Here is an 18747-nt window from a genome sequence, read left to right on the forward strand (position 1 = left end):
CTCCTAATATGAAATCAGAGGTCAAACTAATTATCTGAGAGAAAATGTGAAAGGAATAGAAATAAGCAGGAAAAACAAATGCAAAAAACCATTATAGGGTACAAAAGAGGGAGGTGAACTGAAAAAAATGTAAATATCACGATTTTAGTTATAAATACAATATAAATTTTGGAAGATGTAGAATTCTTCAAGAAAGCAGGGCAACAAAAAATACATAAAAAGAAACAAAAGGTAAGAAAACCAGGGTGATTCATCTAGAGCAGTGGTTTTCAACCTTCCTAATGCCACGGCCCTTTAACACACACAGTTCCTCATGTTGTGGTGAGCCCCCAACCATAACATTATCTTGTTGCTACTTCTTAACTGTAATTTTGCTACTGTTAGGAACGAGGCAAACCCAGTGAAAGGATCGTTTGACCACAGGTTGAGGACTGCTAAACTAGAGGTTCAATGGGAGAGAGGAATTCCAAATGACCAAATGCCTGCCACGTACTTCCATTTTGGAAGTTAGCCAAACAATCATGTAAGGAAATCCCCCAAACTGGAGAGGATGAAACTTCACAGTGAAAAGATCCCAACAGCAAGGGACGTCACTGTGAAACATCAGACCAGACGCAGAAACACGGTCCCAGTAGCTGCCAGAGAGAAAAAGTACATCACCCTAAACAGGAATGTGAGTGGCCTCACCATGCCAAGAAAAATACCAGCTGATGTAGAAAGTCAGCGGAACATATCCTTTGCTTTCCAACAGGTGATTGTCCCTACCTAGTATTCAATCCCTAGTCATAGGATGAACCAAATTTCAAGCGAGGAGATTTTCTGATGCACAATAAATAAAAACAACATGCTTGTCATACAGCCTATGAAGATGCAAAAGGATATACTTCTGTAAAATGAAGAACAAAAACCAAACTTCTTTTTTTAAACTAAGGAAAACTGTATGATATCCAGGAAAGACAAAATAGATTTTTAGCAATGAAAAGTTTTAGAATAAAAGATCTGTGTTAAGCTTAGACTAAGTATCATCACGCCGTTTGAGAACAGTAGGGAATTAAATTCGTGGAAAAAGGAAAGGAAAAAAAAAAGAATATTTAAAATATACTTGAGTTTTTAGCAAACTGGCTGAAATAGTTCACAGTGTTAAACAAATAAAGCAAAGTACCCCCCTTCAAAAAAACCCCAACTCCCCCAAAAATAAAGTCCAGGAAAAACCAAACACCATTAAATTACGAAAGACTATGCTCCTAGGTAGTGAATAACTTTGATATATTTATAAGATAAACAGTAAAGAGTTGGTTTAAAAAAACACATATAAAATAACCAATAGAAAGATAAGGGCAAAGAGTGATAAGAGATAAAACCAAAACCACAGTAATGGGAAGTTAATAAAAACCTGCTTAAAATGAGTGAACTGCCGAACAGCAGTAGGTGAACATTATGGAGGAAACTGGGATCAATGTCACAACAACCTTCTAATGGTCCGCGCTGGCTGCCTCCTGAAAGTCAGCTGGCAGCTGAGGAGGTGTGGAGTTTTATTTTTACACCAAGAAGTGGTGGGTGATTTATGGGTAAAGTCTTTGCTGTTTTCCAGGATGAGGGCAGCTGACAATAAAAGCACAAGAGGAGAGTGTGGCAGTTACATAATCTCCTGTCAACTGAGAAGGGGTGGAGTCTGACCTGTCAATCAGGTCACAGCCAATGACTCCTCTGTGTGGGCATGGCCTTCCCCTGAGAATTTTGGGAATTCTTGTCTTCCTCCCTGGAGGTGGGACACACACATTCTCTCTGCTTCATCTCCCTGAGAGACATTCCTTTTGACAAGCCACAAGGAGCTATGCTGATGCAGCTGGAGGAGCCCACTGCAGACCCAGGCCAGCGCTGAGATGCTGCCACCATCACTGGATCCAATGAGTTTCCACCCACGGGCCTGTGACCTTCCTGTATTCAGTGTCATTGCATGTGTTGCGTGAGTCTGAAGAGAATATATAGACTGGTATCAGTAAGGTGACCAGACGTCCCGCTTTTGGCAGGACAGTCTGATTTTTAACAATTTGTCCTGCGGCGTTGTCAAAGTCCCAATTTTTGGAAAGAATGCCCGACAAATAGGGAACGGCGAGAGAACGGGAAGGGAATATACCGTTTTAGACTGCCATTTGGCTATTTTGCCAAGATATGAGCTTAATATTATTTTTGTTAATTTTATAATATTAAACTTTAATAATCACAAATAATTGTTGAGAACTGATTATCGAGAACTGCTTATCAAAGTTTGCATTGTTGATCAGATGTTAGAATTCAACCACCACTGTTTGGGCTTAATGAACAATGGCATTTTTTGGCATTGGCAACGACAAAACACTTTGTAACTGTCTCTCAGATGATACACATTGTACTGCGTGCTAGTGCTGGTTACACAATGATGTCAACAAATCAGGTATTCAGATAATTTAGGCAATTTATTTATTTCATAAATACATAAATTTTCTTGAATTTAGCAGACAGTACTCGTATTATTTATATTTTACAGTGGCAGTAAAAAGTCTAGCGCCGGCCTTGAAAATGACATGACTTATGTTATGGCAAATTCAGAGAAAATTAATACAAGTTAGTTGGTTATTATTTAGAAAGAAATATACGATTGAAATTTAAATAATTTTTAAAGTTACTTTATAAATCAAATTAATTTATAAACTAACAATAAAATATATTTTATTTGTAATATAATTTTAATTATTTTTTAGATTTTTAACATGGGTAAGAAAAGATGCAAATTCAATGATGATCTAAGAAGTGAATTTCCTTTTGTTAAAAAACACAAAACTGATTACATGGTAAAATGTGAGAAATGTAATGGCGAATTTTCTATTTCGCACGACGGGAAGAATGACATTTCAAAGCACTTGGAGACACAGAAACATAAATGATATTTATACTGATGCATCTTCCTCCAAAATACAGGATTTCTTTCAGAAAACAACTTATGGATATGAAGAAAAGAAATTAGCATCAGCAGAAGGACTGAAGTCTTTTCATGCTATTAATCACAATCATTCCTTCAGATCTATGGACTGTACATCACAAGCTGTCAAAAAGTTATTCAACCAAAAATTTGCCTGTGCTAGAACAAAATCCAAGGCAATTGTGTGTAATGTGCCTTCCCCATATGCATTTTCAGAATTAAGTAAAAACCTAGAAAAAATTAATTTTATATCCATATATTCTGACGCATCTAATCATAAGGATTTAAAGTTATTTCCAACCAGTATTAGATTTTTTTATTCGGAAACTGGAATAAAAATTAGAATTTTAGATTTCGTTTCTATGCCTAGCGAAGCTTCTGAAATAATTTTCAGTTCCATATTGATATTTTGGGAAAAAAATTAAAACATAAAATGATTGCATATTGTGCAGATAACATGAACGCAAATTTTGGAGGAAAAGCGAGAAGAGGTACGTACAAGTAATATTTTTTATAAATTAAACAAAAACCTTAATCAAAACATTATTGGTGTTGGTTGTGCAGTGCACATAATACATAACGCCATTCAAACAGTTGCTGATTTATTGCCTGTAGATGTGGAAAATATTGTTATTAAAATATATTCCTATTTCTATATATACACACTGTGCATGTTGAAATGCTTAAAGAATTTTGTGAAACTGCGGAAGTCGAATATCAGAAAATACTTGGATACAGTAAAACACACTGGTTAGCTCTTTTGCCAGCTGTCCAAAGAATTTTGAAAATATACAATCCTTTGAAATCCTACTTTTCATCACAGGATCAATGTCCTAGAATTTTAGAAGAGTTTTTTGAAAAAGAATCTTAAAAAATTTGGCTAGAGTTTGTACACATTTAAGCAGCTCTTTTCCAAAATGCTATAAAACTTATTGAAGGTGACAAAATTTCAGTATTCGAAGTAGCAAATGAAGTTAATAATTTAAAATTTCAGTGTCAAGAGTGGTTAGAAAATAATTTTCTTGCGTTAACTATCTGTAATAATATAAGCCAGCTAGAAGAACAAGGTGTAATCAACCGTGCAGGTATCATGAATCACGTTAAAAAGTTCTATAGTAACTGCATGGATTATTTAGAAGAGTGGATGGTACATTACAATGATATGGAACATTTTCATTGGATTACACTAAAACAAAAAGTTAACTGGAATCATTCAATCATATTACTCAAAATTTCCCACATAGTAATATTTCCGAAAATGATCTTTTTAATGAGGTGTCATTATTAAAAAATATATTGATAAGGGCATCAGCAAACATCACAATAGAGAAAAATTGGTTAGAAATATTTCATCATTTTGAAACAAACCATGTTCCATACAATAATGCACTAAGAATTGTGGAATACGTGCTGTCCTGACCAGGAACTAATGCTGCGACTGAAACAGTTTTTTCTACGGTAAATAAAGTCTGGATATCAGAAAAATTACAATTAAGTGTGGAGACTTTGAAAGCCATTTTATGTGTGAAATATAATTTAACAAATTCTTGTGGAAATTTTCATGACCTTTTAAACGACAGCAATCTACTAAAAAAATCACTCAAATGAGAAATATGCCAAAGATTAAAATACTATACATAATTTTAATGTATTATATTTGTAAATAATACTTATGTTGAAATTAAAAATATATATTACAATACTATTTTTGCATTCTATGAAAATTTTTGTTGCTCCATATAGAACAAATTTTTAATCAAGGACCCCCTCCCACCACCCACCCCGTCAATGGTGTCCCGCTTTACCAATGTTAAAATCTGGTCACCTTAGGTATCGGGCATATGGGCTAATATTGGACTTAATCTGGACTGGGCTGGGATGTTTTCTTAATATACAATTACTCTTTAAATAAAGCTCTTTCATGTACACACGACTATCTATGAATTTTGTTTCTCTACTTTACCCAGCCTAACACAGAGAACAAAAACATTCTGAGTTTTCTTCACAGACATTCATGAACATCTGAAAGATGTACAAACATCTTTGAATTCTGAACTGCAGGAGCAGAAAGTGGGAAGCATTTAATTTTAAAACTGATTTTAACTTAAAAGTTGATTGTACCGCCTGAGAAACTTAAAATCTTAATTTGCCCAAATAACAGAGTCCTCTCCTCTCAATGTCCCCAAAGCAAGCAGCAAAACATGTTTTACTGACACACTGCACACAGTCGCTCTTATTATCAGAAGAACTTCTGTTGAAAGCATTTTTTTTTTACATTTTCACAATCGCTGATGAATCCTGAAACTGAATCATCCTCACCTGAAACTGAATCACTCACTGACCTTTTGCAAATTTCGTCAGTTATTTCCTTCAATGGTTCACCGTTAGCTACAAAACTCATTCTGGGAGTTACACAAAGATGATTGTCAGCTGTCCATTTCATTGCCTATTCTTTTTTGGCTGTTAAGTTTGCACTAGAATGGTAAGTCGGAGAAGGAATTCAACAAGGGGAACCAAGAGGTGGAATGTAGTCTAAACTTTGGCACCAACTAATGGAACTCAGCCCCTACACTCACTCTACAGCCATTCCTTCCTCGCATGTAAAGCAGGAAATAAATCTATTTCTCCACAAAAGAGGACGCAAGGGGGCTCAAAAGATGTATGGGAAAATTCCATTATCTTTTCATTTCGCTTTCCAGATAAAAGTAATTAAAAACAAAATGAAAATGACAAGTAAACTCAAACCATTTGCAGTCCCAGCCTGGTCCTTTGAGACATGTCTTTTCAGAATTATTTACACATGTACCTACTCCTTTCTCAGAAACTTCCTGGTTAACTGACATTTCACATTATTACAAAAGTAAAACATCTACTGGCCGTTTTGCACATTAAATACATCTGAACACTGAGGTGTGATGTGAGAGGAACGCAGGCTATTGAGGTGACGGGCTCCATCGCCTGGGCTACACCACCAGGTGGCTTGGGCACTGTGTGTCAAGGCAGCCATCCTCCTCACACCCGAGCTGATCTGCTTCCATTTCCACTTAATACTGATTTTCACAGAACTACCTGTTCTTTGAATCCGAACCATGCTCTTAAGTGAGGTTGGTGTGTATTAAAAAAAAATTATGATACATAATACTAAACCTGAATTTTTCACTTATCTATATTTAACGTTCTTTTACAATGTTTTAATTCTAACATTATATAGACAGATAACAATTTATTTCACTCGTCTCCTAATGTGGTGGATCCCAATGATAAATACTGCAAACCTCATTCCTGGATTTTCCTTCGGGCTTTTAACTTGGAACCCAAGAAGAGAGGTACAGACCCACAGGCATCAAAGGCAGCTTGGAAAGTGCAACTTAATTTTACTGTTCCCTTTGTTTTTTTCCTTTAACATAAATTCTTAGGCCTGAAATACTTGAACTAAAGGGGACTTTTGATGCCTCAGGCAAACTGTTTTTCCAAATGGCTGAGACAGCTTTACATTCCTACCAGCAGTATACTGAGTAAGCATTGCACGCAGCAAACACCACCCAAACCAGTGTTTTCCATTCAAGTCTGCTCTCTTTGACTTATAACAATATCTCGCTAAAATCTATTATTTCCCTGACTATTAGTCTAGATCAGGAGTTGCCTAACAGCAGTGCTAGAGCCATATGCAGCTCAGTGGGTTTGTACACATGGCTCTGATGGAAACTTGGAAATAAAAAAGAAAACTATCATAGTTTCATTTACACTGTTACTTTAAATTTACCTTATTTATAATATTTGTATGACTCGAATAATTTTTAGATTGTTGTGAGGGATAGGATGGCTATTCCATTTCTGCCCTCTTTTCAGAAAAAAATAATTTTCTCTTCTGTCTCTGCCCCACTTTCAGAAAAACAATTATTCAGTGCCCCTGGCAATGAAAACATTTTGTGCTCTCTAGCCCATAATGCAGGATAAAATGTGGTACTGTATTTGCTTTTGCAGCATCCCTGGTCCAGCATCCTGCCACTCCCATCCCCCCAACAGCAGTATCACCTATTTTGGGGAAAGATTGTTTTTAAAAAAATATTTCTAGTTCTGAATCACAATGCCTGCTTTCTGACTTGCATAACTGCCAACTAGGTTAATGGATTATTGGTCAGAATCAACTTGATGGTAAGTAGTTTGGCTTTTGGAAGCCAGTTAACAAAGCCCTGGTAGAGCACCAGGGGTCAAATGCTTGGATGCGAACCCAAGGGCTGCAGTTTCAAGCTCACCCAGCCGCTCTAAGGGAAGAGACTTGGTGGTCTGTTTCATTAAAGACTGCAGCCAAGGAAATCCTCAGAAAGTAGTTTTATCTTGTCATGTGGAGGCTCTCAGTGTGAACTGACTCAACAGAACCAACAACAGCAAAGGACAATTAACAAGACAATGTATCGTTGCAAATAACGGCCTTGAATTATTATAAAAATTACCCTACTGTTATATATATGAAATCTGTGAGAACACTTTGTATAACACTATGTAAATCTAACATTTTGCTGCTCTTATAAACCATTATCTCTAGTGGAAATTCCAAGCACTGTACAAAAGAAACATAGTGAGTATTATTGTGGTTTGAAAGTGAAATTAATGCATGAGCCTGGAAGTTGTCTATGACATTTCACTTGATGATACTTGAAGATGAGTAACAGAACACAACGTTCCAAATAGTTGCTCATTTGATGAGAGGATACCTGACTTTTAAACAGTTAGCTTTAATTCAATTGTTAATAAAATTAAAATTATAGAATTGTTAATCTTCACTCTTATATTAACAAAGAATATTTTTCACACAAATGCACAACACAGATCACAATAATGGTAACCCCTCTTTTTTTCTAGGCAGTAAAATCAGAGAACCAGATATATTTTTTCTGAACAAAATATGCTTTTAAAGTTTTGAGTCTTGCACTCAAAATATGTCAGTCATGATTATAGAGTAAACTTCTTAAACAAAAGGAAAAGAAAAAACAGAGGACTAGATGAATACTAATTTATAAAAATTGAGCTGCAAGTTTAATTACCATATTCCTATGCTTTCACTAATTTAATTTTAAATCGTCATGAGTTCAATCTCTGTAAACCTTTCCATCCAGAATTTGTCTTTGCAACAACACACAAACAAAAGCAACCACCACAGAGAACACTTACTTTTATTCGGTGATCATCCGTGTCTGCCACTGTTGCTACTCTAATAAACATGGGATTTCTTTTGTCTACAGCCTCCAGTCTCATTTTCTTCTGGAATCCATGTGGAGGTTTCTGTCATAACAGAAAAGTGTATACAGTGAGGTTTAAAGGAAGAGCTAGTACAAAAAATAGGCTCACGGTCACAAGGACAGGAAAAAAAAAGAGCTATTTCGAGAAGCAGCCTATCAGAACTCTCAAGAGGCCAGTGGCTCTGGCCTTCACCCTCCCATCAAAAAGCACAGTTCCAACCCACACACATGTACAGGGCCGTAGGCGCCGGAATCAGCCAGGCACCTAGAGATAAGAGCAAACAAGGAAGGCTGAAGCAGAAGGCCTTAAGATGAGATTTTTAAAGTTGTGTTTGTTTGTTTAACCAAAGGGAACACAAGAAATCTTCCCAAGTGGTTGGAGGCATCTTGGCATAAAATCAACAAGCAAGAAAATTGCTTTTAAAAGAGAGAAGAATATTAATGTGACTGAGAGGAGACACCAAGATTAGAAATGGTAATACAGGCAAAAAGCATAACATGTCCGTTAAAAAAAAAAGAAGAAAAGAAAATTAGCAACAGAAACACACAGCCTGGAAAAACTCCTGCAAGTAAGTGCAGGATAGAGGAAGAAGGCCCCACAGCTTCCTCAGCACTCAGCAAACACCCTTGAACCACTGGGGAAGGACATGCAATGGGAGGCAAGCTGACTGCATAGCAATAAAAAAATAAAAAACAGTGAGTCTGTGATCTTAAGTTAACTAATTACTTTTAGGCTCTGCCTCTGTAAAATGGGGCAAAATAAAATTGCATCTCTGAAAATTAAATGAGAAGGTTCTGTCAGAGGCAGAGCAGATAAGTATCTCAGAGGCCAAACTAGAGAAATCCGAGTTTAAGGGAGATGTAAATGACACTCGATATGAAGACTCATCTGAAGCAATTCTACCCATTCAAAGTAGCTCTGTTTTGTATTAGACTACATCCAAGATAGCCAGTCAGTTAAATATTTCATGAAGGGGATATAACCTGGTTTCACACCAGAAGGGCATTTCAAAGTGCTGCCCCCCCTTCATAGACCGATAAACTTGATATTCATAGATCGATACACTTGATGTGATCATACTTGGAATGGAAGAATGGACCAGGCTTTAGAAGTCTGACCTGCTATCTAAACCAACAAGAACTGATTAGATTGCTTTCATGGCTGGAACCCGCCTTAGCCTCTCTTGCCAGTCACCGTAGACCTTGGAAACTACACGTTAGCGACTCAAACCTTCCTCAGTGAACTGGAGATCCAAGAAGAGGAACACGAGTTGATGTGAGGGAGGACTTTTGAAGAATCAGCCCAGTCCTTAAGAAAAAGAAACTTCTCTAGGCCTGTACACAGTGTGGGGAGAGCTCGGGTGCCGTCTGGAAGGGCTGGAGCTGCTCTCTGGGAAAAAGACGGGGCACGTTGCTTCCTAAAGATTCCAGCCTTGGAACCCCTGTGGGGCAGTTCTACTTCACCATAGAGCAATACTGTGACTAAGAACCCACTCCACGGCACCTGGTTTAGTTTAACGACATTCAAGGAGCCCTGCTGACAAAATGTTTCCTCTTGACTGCCAAATAAACAGTCAATGGTTCAAATCCATCCAGCAGCTCTGGGGAGAAATATCCAGAGGGCTGTGCCCATAAAGATCGCAGTCGGCTAAACTCCATGGGTATGTTCTATTCTGGCACATGAGGTTGGTTTAAGAATCTACTCGACAGCACCCAAGGATTGTTTACTTATCATTGTTGGAGTTCTCTGGCCAATGCTTGATAAGTACCAATAAATCATTCTTCCTTGGCCTGTTTTTAAGCATTCTATTAAATAGTTCCATTATGTCAAATAGCACACTATTCTTCATATCAGTTTCATGTCATCTAACTAAATAAATTATAATAATTTTTTTCTACTTGTACCCCGGGTAGCATGCTGATCTCAGTCACATATTTACCAGAATATCTTGTCTCTCTGAAGGCTGAAGTCACATTTTGCAAATTGATCCCTCCCACTTTTACAGTCAGCATGACTTTATTCTGAATTACGGGGCACCTCAATCATGCCCTATCTATCGACTGTGGGCAGGAAAGGGGATTATCATCATATCCTTGAGGCTACAAAACATCTCAAGTGAATCCTGTAAATTAACTACTTTGTGCCATAATTGATATATGGCTATTTGTTAAAATGACCTAATTTATTTTTGTAATTGGAGTAATGATTCCCGGAGGGTACACAAAGAGTAACAGGATTGTACGTAAACAGATACATTGTATGGAGTAAGATGCGGCCGGGTGGGGGTGGGAGGAATAACAATCTTAATAATATTTAACATAAGAACAAGGGTTTTGGGGTGGTAGGGTGGGGGAGGGCAGGGATAAAGGGGGCTGATACCAAAGAGTGCAAGAAAGAAAATGTTTGAAAATGACGGTGGCAACAGTTATACAATCATGCTCGATCTAATTAAACTATGGATTGTTATAACAGCTGTAGAACTCTCAAATGGAAAAAAATAGAGTTCCTTATGTAAAAAAAAAAACCAAAAACCTAATTCTAAAAAGTATTCATTTTAGAACCTGGGGTTTACTCTCGAATCAGTGAGCACTATTTTTTGCGGCTTTTATTTATGTAATGTTACTATTGGGGAACATTCTGATGTCTTTTCTTCTAAATTTGGGCCCAGGTCTTATAATTATATCTTTATTTATATGACTTAAATATTAGCATCTTTTTACTGAAAAGAATCAGATAATGAAAGTGTTATTTTTGGTAGATGGATTATATCACATTTTAAAATCTCAATATTTTAAAGCATTTTTCTTGACCTTCAAATTCATGGGAAAATAAGTATTATAAAGCGAGCTATTTGAAAAGGAAAATAACCATTTCATTTCTGATCCTCTCCTTGTACAAAAAGTAAAGTTTACTTTAAATTGCACTAAGTCGTGTGCAAGAAACAATGACCCTGGGGTTAACAAGGTGCTCGAATAGAAGCAGATGGATGAGCAGGCTGGAAACTAAACACAGGGTTTACCAGACGTCTAACAAAAATCAACCTTTCAGCTTGCCATTAAAAACCCCAAAGGAATGAGAAAATATAATTTATTTTAAGAAGATTAAGACATCCCTATCATGTATTGTGCTTCCAGAATAGCTGGAGAAAGAGAGGTTTTCTGTCAGATGACAATAACTTAGCCCATGTACCATCTTAAGTGATATTATTTTCCAAGAAAACCTTACAGTCAAAATGAAAGTATTTTTAAGGATGTCATAATAGAGACTATGGAAAAATATGATTATCAGAATTGTAAAAAATCATAAACATTTCGCCATTCCTATTTCTGCCTCACCAGTACCTTATTTTTCTATTCTCACTAAAGGAACGAGATCTGCAGCACAAACCGATCAAATACCGTCAAATGTATCATCTCACCACTTTGAATGCTCTTGCAGGAGCAGGTAAAGAATTGGAATCTTCTAAGTATTTATCCCAAGAAAAATGTTTCACATTTGGGTAACCTAAAATAGAAAGAAAAAAGTATAAATTGTAAGCATTTAAATAAAATGATTATGACAATCTTAAAATGACCTGCAAAATAGTTGAGGTACTTTTACCATTAGAATCTACAAACTTCATAATATCCACATAAGAATTAATGTCAGTTGAACATGCTGAAATATTTATAATAACAAAATTGTTTTCCCTTTGATCGTGATGTTGTGGTTATTTTTAAGTGAAAAATTTAAATATATGTATGTATATGGCATCTTTCCATGAAGTTTTGGTAACTGTGATGGCACAGTGGGTTATGCACTGTGCTGTGAACCACAAGGTCTGCAATTTGAAGCCACCAGGAGTTCCACAGGAGAGAGCTGAGGCTTTCTATTCTCCTAAAGATTTAGTCTCGGAAACTCTAAATTCTAGTCTGCCCTAGAGGGTCGTGGAGAGCTGGGATTACCGCAAATCGACACTGAGTTTGGAGTATGTGCTGGTGGCTCTCACGCAGCATACAGACCACTTATATTTTCAAGTAACAATTGTCTTATAACACAACGTAGAAAACAAAATGAAACCATGCATACCTTAAAGTGTAGCCATTTTAAGTGAACTAATTAAGAAAACATGTACAAAGATGGAACTCCAATTTGCAAATGAAAATATGGATTTCGGGTAAATGCTCATCCATATAGAAATGTGTTCAGAAATGCATCTCAATGCCATTGAGTCAATTCTGACTCTTATCAACTTTATAGAATTTCCCTGTTTATTTCCAAGACTGTAAATCTTCATTGAGTAGAAAGCCTTATCCTTCCTCTGGAGCAGCTACAGGTTTTAAACTGCTGGTCTTGCAATTAGAAACCCAACATGTAATTCACTAGCCCACCACCAGGGCTCCCTGCCAAAAATTGCATAGTGCATATGAGATCCTAAGAATTTATTAAAAAGTTGGCAGATTGTTATATGTACAATCACTTACAGTGTTCCACATACGGCAACAAAAATGCCTGAACAGTAAGAACAGGATGTGTAAAACCAACCATCCTCCCTTCTTTTTCTTTTCTCTTTCCTGGATTCCAAAATTCCAACAGGTAGGCACAATCAAGAATTAACGGCAGCCCTAGGTAGGGACCCAATGGAGTGGGACAACTGGCGAAAGAAAAGGGACTGAGAAAATACATAAATATACTGGATCCATGGAAACCAGGTTTCCCACTAACTATCAGTAGCGGTATTGGAGTAGGGAAAGAGAAAAATTAGAACAAATTGGAGGGCCGGGTTCCTAATGAAGCTAAGTGACTGCATTCATGGTTTTCCACACACACAAATAGATATGCAGTAATATATATTTGTGCATGTAATTACACAACATGGTAGCTAACTATATCTACTAAGAGGGTCTATAGCAATAACACGGTAGCAGCAATGCGTGCACCAAGTGCCCAGATCTTAGTTGCTAAATATTACTTTCCACAAGACAGAATGGCAGATCCTTGGATGTGTCAGGGAAAGCAGTAAATAAGCCATGTTGTGACAGAAAATTTCAAAGCATATGAAGAATATGTAGAAAGGTGATTCAAGTCAACTCCCACTGTCCAAATCTCAATCTGAACATAAAAGTTAATAATGCAGTAGTGAGTTTATAACTCATTGATGAAAACAGTTACCTATGAGTCCACAGCAACCTAAGTAAACTAATGGAATAAGTAGATGGGAAGAAGAGAAATTTATTTTCTCTAAAAGAATGCCTGCTAACAAATATAAAAATAATCACAGAATTAGGAAAATTACCATTCAGGAACTGTCAGACTAATAATTATTCATATTAGAAACCTCAGCAGATGTTAAGCCTCGTGCGTGAAATTGGGATGAAGACATATATTTATGCAATCTCAAGGTTTTATCTCCACATAATACTTATTAATCAAAGAGGAGGAAGAGAACTCTAGGAGGGGGCTTCAAAAAGTTTATGGAAAAAATGCTTTATCCCTTACTTTCATTTTTCCCTTAACTTTTTTGAAGCCCCTTGTGTAGTACAGGAAGTTGGCAGACACCATCCTGGAGAAATGGTGTTAAAGAATCCGTCAGCAAAGAGCCAAATTGCCGTCAGTGCCACCCAGAGGATGCAACAAGAGCACAACATTAATGTGCCTGGCCCACATGCGTGACCTCACTGTAATCAGTAGGAAACATCAATCATACCAAATTAAGTCATACTCTACAAATGACTAGTCAATTGTCCTAAAAAATACCAAGGTCTCCAGGAGCACAGGAGAGCATGGACGAGAGTAAAACTCCAAGAGGTGGAAGGCTATGATCCTGGGGGATCCTTTTCCCTAAATGCCACCATCCTGGCAAATGACAGAACGTGAATGGGTCTTCAGATCAAGGATGTACAGAGTTCTGTGCTATCCTTAACAATTTTTTCTCCATTTGAAATGGTTTCAAAATACAAATTTTAAAAAGTAGAGAGGCACACATCCATGAACACAAATATATTCCAACAGATTTTTATATTGAGTATACCTTGCACAATTTCTGTTAAACCATTGCTAGTAAATAAAACATGACATACAGGTATACACGTGAGCAACAGGTTTTTCCCTAGAAGATACAAGGACAAGCTATTAGCAGGGGTAAGAGTGCCTATTTCTATTTTCACTCAATTTTTAAAAACAAGCATGTATTAGAGATAATTCAAAATAACCTGAGAAAAAGAACACTAGGCTCAAGTTTAGAGAGAATACGAGCACGGTACTGGTCAAGGGACAAGTCTCTAGAGTGGCAGCAATGTGAGGAAGGTAGCTGCCCAGAGAGCCGAGGGATCTGCTCCTTTCTTTCAGAGCGGGGTGTGCATGCTTACAAGACAGCTGCCAAGAGCTCAGTGGCAAGAGGGGGGAGCGGGGGAGTAAATGGCATTTTTTTCATTATGTAGCCAAAGAGGATGCATTCCTCAACCTCATCCTGTGGTACTCAAAAACACAATCTTGTCATTTTCCTTAAGCTTCCACACAGAGATTTATGTTTTCTTCTGAATTATAAAAATTCATGAAAAGAAGCACATGACTTGGTGAGCACCCCTCACACAGATGTCAGCAATAAAGGCCCTGGGACCACCGCTTCCTGAGTGTCTAGCACAGCGCTTGCTGATTACTACACACCATACCATATCCCGGACTATGGCCAAAGCTAGTGCTGAGGGCCAGCAGCGATTAACACCAGCAGCGTGGTATTCTCCTGTACTTAGGGCTGTTACTATGAGCCAGAGACAAGCTGACGGCACCTAACAACACAAGAATCCTCACAGGAGTTTATATGGCGGAAGTGGACCATGCAATCAAATTCATCAGCTCCCACATGCGCAAGCTGCAGCACACGGAGGGGGGTGGTGGTGGTGCAAATAGATCGTCCAGATAATTTATTCCGAGTGCACCATCATTTCTTAGGCACGAAACCCTTGACAATATCTTGCCTTTACTTAACACTTCAGGGTTTATGTGAAAGCTCTCTTAGGCTTCCAAAACAACTTTGTCAATTAATCAGTACCAGCATTTCTTTCCCTTTGCATATGAGAAAACTCTGAAAGAGGGCGAGACTTAGCCATGAACCTCACATGAATGACTGGTTTCAAAAGCAGGGGCCGGTCTAAAAACAAAACCAGCTGTTAGAACGGAATGAGGCAAGATTCTGAATCTCCAAGCTCAGTTGTTTCTGCAAGAACACCTACACCACGACTCTCAGTCCCCCAACGTGTGAAAGCGTACCCGTCCCCCTTCCCTGCAACGACGACACTCTTGATTACTCACACAGGAGTTCCGCCACACACGCACCCACAGCACACGCTGCTTTATGCTAACGCTAACCGTGTCCTCTCGTGTCAGGAGTAACCATGGCACCTTCCATAGCAACGTGCTAAAACACTAAACAGTGTTGATTATGATGAAGCCACAGAAACGGCTTTTTAACACCTGAAAAGAAAGCTCAAAATGATTGAAAACATCCTCTCTGACAGCAGGTCTAATGCTACCTATCACAGAGGAAGTAAGTAAGCCAAGAAGACTCTACGGCCAGAGGCAGGTTGGTGAAGCGCCTGCAAATTTCGGAGAACAGAGAGGAAGGCCTGGCACACAGGTGCAAAAATCTATGTTAGGATCTGGAGTCATAACCGAAGAAAAAGAAGACGCAAGTTCTAATCTTGGTAAAATTTTACATCTTAAAATTCTTGCTTCAATGGGAAGAAGTGTGCTTTTGCCAGAGTGGAATTCTCCATTCCCAACTGCAATCCCCTGTATCTTTGTCAAACTAGATGGAGCAAGGCCTCAATGGGCTCAAACGACAACTGTGAGGGTGGTGCAGGACCAGGCAGGACTTTCATTGTGCTGTGCAGGAGCTGACTATGAGTGGGAGCTGATTCAACGGCTCCTAACATCCTCATCTTTGTCAGCACTTGCCAGACCTTTAGATAACTCACTTCCATGGGTATGCCACATATTAAAATGTAAACTAATAAAAAGTCTAGAAATGTATTTCAGGTTGAGAATCGAAAGATCTCTTTAAACAGAACTTAATTTTCCAAGAAGACCAAAGTTGAGACTGTTCTAAATTAACACGGTGCTTAAAATGCTTCAAGAGAGATCACAGGAATGCAAACGCTGGCCTGCAGGCCAGCCTCCAACTGTGATAAAGGAAGCTTTACTGGGACACCTGTACATGCTGCCTATGGTTGCGTTCCTGTCACAACTGAGTCTGAGTGAGAGTTGTTAGGACAGAGGGCATATCATCTTCAAAACCTAAAATATTAAAATACTGGGCCCTTTGCAGAAAATGCCTGCCGTTTCCTTAAGTATGTAAAAAGTCTTAGACACAAACATAAAAAACAACAACCCTCAAACCTGGTGGAGTAATAAGAGTCCTTCGGTGTTCTTTACACCAGCCAACCGGATGGATGTGCGGACTAGATGCTTCACACCTGTAGGTCACATAAATTTAAAATTCTAATTACCAGGATATATTAAAAAGTAGTAAGAAAATGAAAAGTAATGTTAATTATACATTGTGAATACATTAAGAGCACATATATAGTTCTCTTTAACATAAGCAGGCCAATATATTTTGAATGCTAACATTCCTAAACCAAAGGACTGTTTACTGTTCCAACACATTAGTACCTAGAAAATCTTTATTAGGTACGTCATCACACGGAGTTGACACCAGCAGTTTTCTCACTCTCACTTAAAAAAAATGATTCGATATCATTGCAATTCAGAATGTCCATGCATAAAGATGGATGGAAAAATAAACAGACTGTGGGTACACTGGCAAGTTAAAATATTCCAGCACTCCTATGGGCAAGCACACAGAACAGGGTGCTCGATCCCATTCACACAACAGGCATACCCTCTCGCCCATCAGAATGGCGGAGCCAAGGTCCAAGCGGAGAATTCCCTTCTTTTCCCCACTCGTTTCTCTTATCTGTCCATCAAGGGATACGCCAGTCAACATGCCCCCCCCCCCACCCAGGCCAAAGGCTCTTTAACAACATGAATCTCTAGCACATAAGGCTCTCAACCAAAATCGTTCTCCGTATTACTCATCTCAACAAGCAACACGTCTGCTTCAGAGTCAAATCTGCTTCCTTCAAAGCTGGGGCAGTTCTACTGCCGTGCACGAGAGTGTCATCAGTCAGAACCAACTCAACGGCAATGGGCTGGTTGCTATGGGCTTGGTTTATGAAATGGAGAACAGAAAGATGCTATTGACACTGAGAAGAGGTTTTTGTTTTTGTGTTAGGTTGGGAGCTTTTAGAAGGTGCTGGGTGAGGGAACATGGGGATTCTCTGTTCTGCTTTGGAAATTTTCTCTAAGCTTCAAAACAGCTCAGTATAAAGGTTTGAAAAGCAGTATCTCATCTATTCAAGCAACATATAGTGAATTCCTGTGTGCAAGACACTGTTGTAGGACTAAGGGATTACAACATACAGAAGGCACAAACATTTCTTATGCGTGTTTGCTGATAGAAACAAGTCAACCGAGAGGGCTGGACAGAGCACGCACAAGAGGGGCGTGATGAGCTGGTCAGTGGGAACGTAATCTAGCACAGGAGAGAGAGGGCCCTTCAGGCAGGAGCAGGGGTTCATGACCCACAGTGACACATAGAAGAAGGCACAGACTATGTTATAGATCAGGAAAGCGGGTAGACATCGAGGAAGTGTGCTCTGACTGGGTTTTTATTTTTCCTTCTCCCAATGAAGTATGTAGCAGGTTTCAGAGGAGAGGACAGGGGAGGAACTGTGAAACGTATGGGTGAGAAGAAAAGGAGTGTGAGATGTACCTAGAAAATCTGGTATAGACAGGGAGCTGTAGTAGCCCTGAGGAGCAAGACAGGTGAATAGACAGGGAGCTGGGTGGGTGAATAGACAGGGAGCTGTAGTAGCCCTGAGGAGCAAGGCTAAGGGTCCCCTTGGGGTTAGCGGTCATGTGCGTCCTCTAGATGCAGCTCAGTTACAAGCGTAAGGTAGCAAGAAGGTTGGCGTCCATCAGGACTGGATTTTGCCAGACAAACACAACATAAGAACGTGAGATCTTATCATGGCAATGTACAACTCACATATAGGCTCTCAGAGATGCACCATGCGATTACAATCTCAAATAAAAAGTTGGGTGTGTATGTCCTAGGATCACAGGCATGCTTAAGTAAAGACCAAACGAGATAGCAGCAGCACCAACCAACCAAGATCAAAACATTTCAGAAAAACACAGCATCTGATTTCTCCCTTTTAGAGTGATTCAGCATCGTGAAGACTGTGATGTTAGAATATAAAATATCAGTCTCAAATGGTTGATTTTAGCATTTCTTCAAAATACTTGATTATCAAATTGAGAAGACACGCTGTTAACACATGGACACACCTCAATAGAACACAATTGGGTAACTACGTCTTGCCCTATTTACCAGGCCTGTGGAATCTAGGCTGAGAGATCAGGAAATCTCAATAGAGCTCTCTAGATGGTAAACAAGAAGTCAAAAAACTAAGAAAGGGCAGTGGTGGGAGAGTAAACAAATC

The 18747-nt window shown here is 38.5% G+C and overlaps 1 protein-coding gene across 5 annotated transcripts in view; it reads right to left on the reverse strand.

Annotated features, from left to right (window-relative positions):
* The window catches only part of L3MBTL3 (L3MBTL histone methyl-lysine binding protein 3), a 134232-nt gene that overhangs the window by 53868 nt on the left and 61617 nt on the right, over positions 1 to 18747 (reverse strand). For all 5 annotated transcript variants that reach the window (XM_075554562.1, XM_075554563.1, XM_075554565.1 and 2 more), the window contains 3 exons: positions 16577 to 16653; positions 11619 to 11704; positions 8132 to 8242 (listed from right to left, as the gene is read on the reverse strand). In XM_075554562.1, the coding sequence (XP_075410677.1) occupies positions 8132 to 8242; positions 11619 to 11704; positions 16577 to 16653 (274 nt within the window). The remainder of the gene's footprint in view (positions 1 to 8131; positions 8243 to 11618; positions 11705 to 16576; positions 16654 to 18747) is intronic.

This window comes from Tenrec ecaudatus, chromosome 7 (assembly GCF_050624435.1).
Source record: "Tenrec ecaudatus isolate mTenEca1 chromosome 7, mTenEca1.hap1, whole genome shotgun sequence".
In the NCBI taxonomy this organism is placed as follows: Eukaryota; Metazoa; Chordata; class Mammalia; order Afrosoricida; family Tenrecidae; genus Tenrec; species Tenrec ecaudatus.